We start from the raw sequence: 6010 nt of genomic DNA on the forward strand, positions 1-6010 counted from the left end.
AGAAATAGGAATTACTGGTGTATGTTAGCCTGAATTGATGACAGTCTGTTTTGTTTACACAGGACTACATGTGATAGTGTCTAACTCTGTGCATTTTATATTGGGTATTTTCAGGTCAGTAAGAATCACAGAACGCATTTACTAAAAGTTTAAAATCTAAAACCCGCTTTTTTAATATACTTTTGCCTCACTTTCTCTACTTTAGCCTCAGTCTCTAGTTTTCAATATGTCATACTTAGCACACTAAGAAGCTACCAAATTCAGTACCATTAACTTAATTTATTTAAAAATATTAGGGAATACTGTGAATGAGGCAAAGTTACAAATGAACCAGTGTCCCTTGTCGAGTCCATTCTTAACCTTTCAAGCAGCCCACTTCCTTACTGTTGATGCACTCTGAATCCTCCCACTGCTTTTCTTCATGTTATCCTCTATGGCCCCATCTACAGCTATAGCCAAAAGTTTTGCATTTTAGGAATGAGACATCATTTAAAATAAAAATAATAATAATAATATATAATGAACATAATTTTGATATTTTATTCAACATCATGTAATCAAATAAACTAGATTTGAAAATGTCACATATTTTAATTTGTCAGTTTTTTGTTAAGTATATAGAAAACTACAAAGAGCAATGTAATTCAATATGTTAACATGACATTGTTCAGCAGGTTTCATTCTTTATGAAGCAGAATTAGTTAATTTTATTGGGTGGTGCAAAACTTGGACATAGCACTCGGAAAATGGCTCTGCAGAGCATTGTGAACAAAAAATACTGTAATTATTCAAATAATATTAGATGTTTTCTTTAAGGAAATCATTCCAGCTCCAGTGTTTGTTTATTTGTTTATTTATTTATTTTCTCTCTCTCTCTCTCTCTATATATATATATATATATATATTATAAACACACACAAACATCTCGCCTAAAATAAAACCCACCACCTCTTGCAACCAGCCACGTCAGTAAGGTAGGTCTAACGCAAAAAGCAAACTCAGTTCTGCGCCGCTGCTCTGTTCCTTTGTCTCACAGAACGCCTCCCTCTCACCGGTGACCCCGGTAGTAATTTTTTCGGTGCAGGGGTAAATTTCTTCCGGGTGAATTCTGCATGTTGTGACTAGTTCAGTTCAGTTTGTAATACAGTTCAATCGTTTTTTATATAAGTACGTGTAGAATTGTATCAAAATGTCCCGGGGATCGAGTGCGGGCTTTGATCGGCACATTACCATCTTCTCTCCCGAAGGCAGACTCTACCAAGTAGGTCAGTATAAAAGTTATTTATCTTCAACTTTTATTACGTATAGCGGCATCTCTAGTAACTGCCCAGTCATTATGGATCTCCCATCCCCCACAACTAGAATATTAAAATATGTTTATTTTTAATGTACCTTTTTCAGATCAGTTAAGGTATTGAATACTATTTGGATTTGTACGGTGTGCCTCGGTTTTTTTATTTTTTATTTTGTATTTATTGAATAGTTGTGCGATAGAAATTGCAGGCTATGAGGCCTTATGTTGGGTTTAGTGTTACGTAAGGAACGTGCAACATTTTGATATGCATTTTGAAATACTTCGTTTAGAGTATTTTACAATGTTTGCACATTCGTTTCTAATTTGATGTTTTTGTGAATTTGTGTTGCTTTCATAAGCAGTACAAACGGGAGCTATGTTAGCTGTTTCAGGATCTATTGGTATCAGGATTATCACTGTAAACCGTTGCAGTTGTGATATAGCATCTTTACAGATTTTTTTTTTTTTACGCACTTGCATTCATAAACAGAGTTTTGCATGTAGGGAGAATTTCTGCTGCTACCATTTTTAACGTATTCATTTTAATATTTTAGAATATGCATTCAAGGCTATAAACCAAGGTGGCCTTACCTCAGTAGCTGTCCGTGGGAAGGAATGTGCAGTCGTTGTCACACAGAAAAAAGTACCGGTATGTATGCAAAGATGCAGGTGCCCAAATTAGCAGTAACCCTGTTTAGTATGATCAGTTTTACCACCAAATAACGATTAGACCACAAAATAACCTCCGTGACTCTCTGTTGACCAGAGTCAAGTTAGCAGTTTTGACTTTTCTTAGAAACACACTCACTTTAATGAGGTAATCTATTACTTAATTTTGAAAAATGAAGCAAAAGAGCATCTTTGAGAGAGGTGTGTGGGGTGCACTTTTCTGAATCAGATTATGCACAGACTTAACAGAAAGCCTTTTTATTAGGTCATTTTAATTCTGTCTTTCAGGACAAGCTTTTGGACTCCAACACTGTCTCTCATTTGTTCAGAATAACTGAAAACATTGGCTGTGTAATGTCAGGGATGACAGGTAAACTACTTGTGAAAGAAACATCTGTACAAACTGTCTCAAACAGAGAAATCCTGATAGGATGAATTAAGGAAATGTTTCAACTATAACATTTCAGTAATAAACATGGGTTGTTGTGTATGCTGTACAGTTTGTTATATAGGGAATGAGAGTGTAGAAACTTGTTTGTAGCAAAACAAATATTTACAAATAAATATTTGATAATGAAAGTAGTACTGTGCTTATCTAAGTTTTATTTTGATTTTCACTGTCAGCTGTGTGGCTCCAGCAGTCTGATGGGCTGACTGTTCTAATCAGTTTATACAGCTCTCTACCCCTCCGATTAGTTTTTATGTTGAGTCATAGTGTGTATTATTCACAAGCAGCTGATGATGCTTGGCCTGAGGTACCACACACAGTGCTTGACTCTAATTTCATGTGATTGTTTACTGTATTTCACTGTGTTCCTGGGTTTTGTCTACCTCTTTCAGCTGACAGCAGGTCTCAGGTCCAGAGAGCACGCTATGAAGCTGCTAACTGGAAATACAAGTACGGCTATGAGATCCCAGTAGACATGCTGTGTAAGAGAATCGCAGACATTTCTCAAGTGTACACACAAAACGCTGAGATGAGACCTCTCGGCTGTTGTAAGTATTGTTCTGCTACTAGAAATTATTTGCATGTGTAAGTTAAAGGTCCGGTGTGGAAGAAAGTAGTAAACGCTCACCTAGGGTTTATATACACTGTAACTTTAAGCCTATTAGAAAGACAGTTTGTAGAATAATAATCTGTTCAGTGATATGTATTGCTTGCACGGGGCAATATGACCCAGAGCAGCTAGTTATCTACAAGTTGTGGCTCACATGGTAAAAGCATGACCTTGTGGTGTGCACGGTGAGTCATACAGTCTGAAGGTGCAGGGGTTCGCGTCCTGGCTATGTGGTCGCCGGTTTTCGCTGGGGATTCCGGACGGAGCGTTGCAATGGGTCTGACGCTCCCGTGGGTAAAACCTCATTGTGCTACAGTGAACTCTGCTGGCCAGGTGCCTAGTGAGCTCAGGCACACACCTACAGGGCTGGCCTTTGACCTCCAGAGGCCGGTAGCTCGCTTACATCCGCTTTCGGGTTCCTGGGTGTAAAAGAGGAAGCTGGCTTGGTCACGGTTTCGGAGGACACCTGCTGAGCCTTCAGTTCTCCTAAGCTGTGTGGGGGAATTGCTGCTGGCAGGGGGGAAACAATTGTGCACTCCAAATAAAAAAATAAGTAAATAAAAAACAATTGTAGATGCACAAGATTGTTGTCTTTTTTATGTATTTATTTATTTGGCAAATGCCTTTATTTTATTTCCCAAATTTAGACTTGCGTTACGTGAGCTCACGTCTGCTAACCCATTAGTCCATTGATTGTCAATGTTTACCACATTTCTGACTGAAATATTTAGGTTTTTATAAAGGTTTGGTTCATTGCAGGCATGATCCTGATAGGAGTGGATGCAGAGAATGGTCCTCAGGTATACAAGTGTGACCCAGCAGGCTATTACTGTGGATTCAAGGCCACTGCTGCTGGGGTCAAACAAACAGAGGCCACAAGCTTCCTGGAGAAGAAAGTAAAGAAGAAATTGGATTGGACTTTCGAGCAGACAGTAGAGGTAAGAAGCAGCTCATCAAGGTGACTTTTGAGGTTTTCATCTGCAAACATCTTCCAAAACTGACTCTTGTAGCCAAGTAAGAAATGTTCAGATTGTGTTTCCATTAGATATGCCCAAACCTTTTTTCATTTATTCATTTTATTGTATTTTATTTTGGGTTATGTCAAAGCTCCTCAACGTCTAATTGTGTAACACTCGCTGTACATCAGTTGTCTGGCTAAAGAAACATCACAAGCTTGCAAACATGATTCAACCCAAACTATTGTCAATGGACAATAGCCATAATGCCATGTTTAGCCCGTATGATCATCTCATTAATGGTTGTGTTTCCTTAATGTTGATAATTAAGGAGCTGAATCATGTTTCACTCAATTGATTGTGCAGTATATAAGATCTAATCTATTTTTGTTAGTTGCTTAGTGTTCAGTAAAATTGTTAGAAGAAGCCATGTTATTCTTAAGTTTGATAGGTACTGCTCTACTTCTGGTGATGCTCTTTCATAACGTGGATTATGAAGTGCCAAGAAACATGCATTATCTGCAGACAAAAGTGCAAGTGTTGAAAGCGGCGGGTAACTGTACAAGAAAAAGAAAGATGTTGTAGATTTCAACATTCCTCTGAACACTTTGTCAATTATTCTGAAAAAACAGGGTACAATAATACAGGCCTATGAACAGCAAACTGGATGCAAGTCGTCAGCGTTTCCAATATGCGCAATACCCTGATGTTTGAGGACGCCTTGCTTTTGTGGTTTTAAAATGCCTGTGATCAGAATGGGGCATGCAGATTTCAAGTGCAGTTAATTTGCAATGTATACTTTTTAAATGTTCACTTACAGGTACAACCATATTTTCAGTCAAATGCGATGTTGCATGACATTGTACACATGCCTGTCTTTGTGTGTCTCTGTATTCTGAAGTAGTCCTCGCATTTCGGTGTTCCAAAGAGGATATTTTGCTTTTGTTCATTGAAGTGATTAGTACATTGGTCTAGGTTTTGTAACTTGCGTTACAGATCATGTTATGAAAGAATATTATTTTTGTTTTCCAGACCGCAATAACCTGCCTGTCAACAGTCCTGTCTATTGACTTCAAGCCCTCTGAGCTAGAAATTGGTGTTGTGACAACAGAAAACGCGAAATTCAGGTGAGTGGGTCTTCTGTAAAAAAAAAAAGAGCTTTTTAACAAGGAGAACATTCGTTTTGTGTTGTGATGAACTACTAATACAAACTTTAGTTTGTCATTTTTGTTTGTAGTATTGTTGGCCAAGTTCAAGTCACCACAAACTTTTCACTTTCATTTGGCTATATAAAACAAAGGCTATAAATGAAAGGGGATTTTTGGGTGGTTTAATAATAGTGACGTAAAGGGTTGGCTTCAGTTTTTAAAGGTGTAACAACCAAGTATTTTTAAAGTGTGTTTATATTGCCAGGGTTACTGAATGTGAAGATGGCTGAATGTTTGTGGTTTTATACTTTTCTCATTTTTATACTTTCCTGAATCAGGATTTTATGGTTCACATTTATCTAAATGACATAAACCAGTACAAGATGTTTTGCATCTCTTCTGTTTTCCAGGATTCTTTCAGAAGCAGAGATTGATACACACCTGGTGTCCCTAGCAGAGAGAGATTGAAACTGGACTGGGAGTATGCCCCTTAGAGCACTGTTTAAGAATATAGACTGCAGGTTGAGAGCTGTATGCCCATTGTTTGCTGTACATTTACCCTGTTCAAATAAAGCTGAGGTTTTTGGAAAATATGTCGTCTTTTTTCTTTGAAGTGAAACACTTAACACTTTATTCAGACATTATGCCAAATATGTTGCTATTTTGAACAGTGACAGTACATTATCATATTTATTTGAGATTGACTGCTGACGTACATGGAAATATGGCAGTTGCCATAAGTAACTACATGTGGTTATTCTAGCTGATTTCCCCTCTGCTGAGAAATATCGGGTTGTAGTTTTTCCTTAATCCGATGAAGTAGAGTATGTAATGAACTTGATATGTATTACTTACAATATAAATAGCACACTGGAGCTGTTAGTA

At 37.5% G+C, this 6010-nt stretch overlaps 1 protein-coding gene across 1 annotated transcript; it reads left to right on the forward strand.

The window, feature by feature from the left end:
• Positions 1-1009: 1009 nt before the first annotated feature.
• On the forward strand, positions 1010-5716 carry LOC117407244 (proteasome subunit alpha type-6). The gene is made up of 7 exons (XM_034012045.3): positions 1010-1265; positions 1849-1943; positions 2252-2333; positions 2804-2959; positions 3781-3959; positions 5010-5104; positions 5536-5716. The coding sequence occupies exons 1-7, from the start codon at positions 1190-1192 to the stop codon at positions 5591-5593; spliced, it is 741 nt and encodes a 246-aa protein (XP_033867936.1). The 5' UTR covers positions 1010-1189; the 3' UTR covers positions 5594-5716.
• The last annotated feature ends 294 nt before the right edge of the window (positions 5717-6010 follow it).

This window comes from Acipenser ruthenus, chromosome 18 (genome assembly GCF_902713425.1).
Source record: "Acipenser ruthenus chromosome 18, fAciRut3.2 maternal haplotype, whole genome shotgun sequence".
Classification (NCBI taxonomy): domain Eukaryota; kingdom Metazoa; phylum Chordata; class Actinopteri; order Acipenseriformes; family Acipenseridae; genus Acipenser; species Acipenser ruthenus.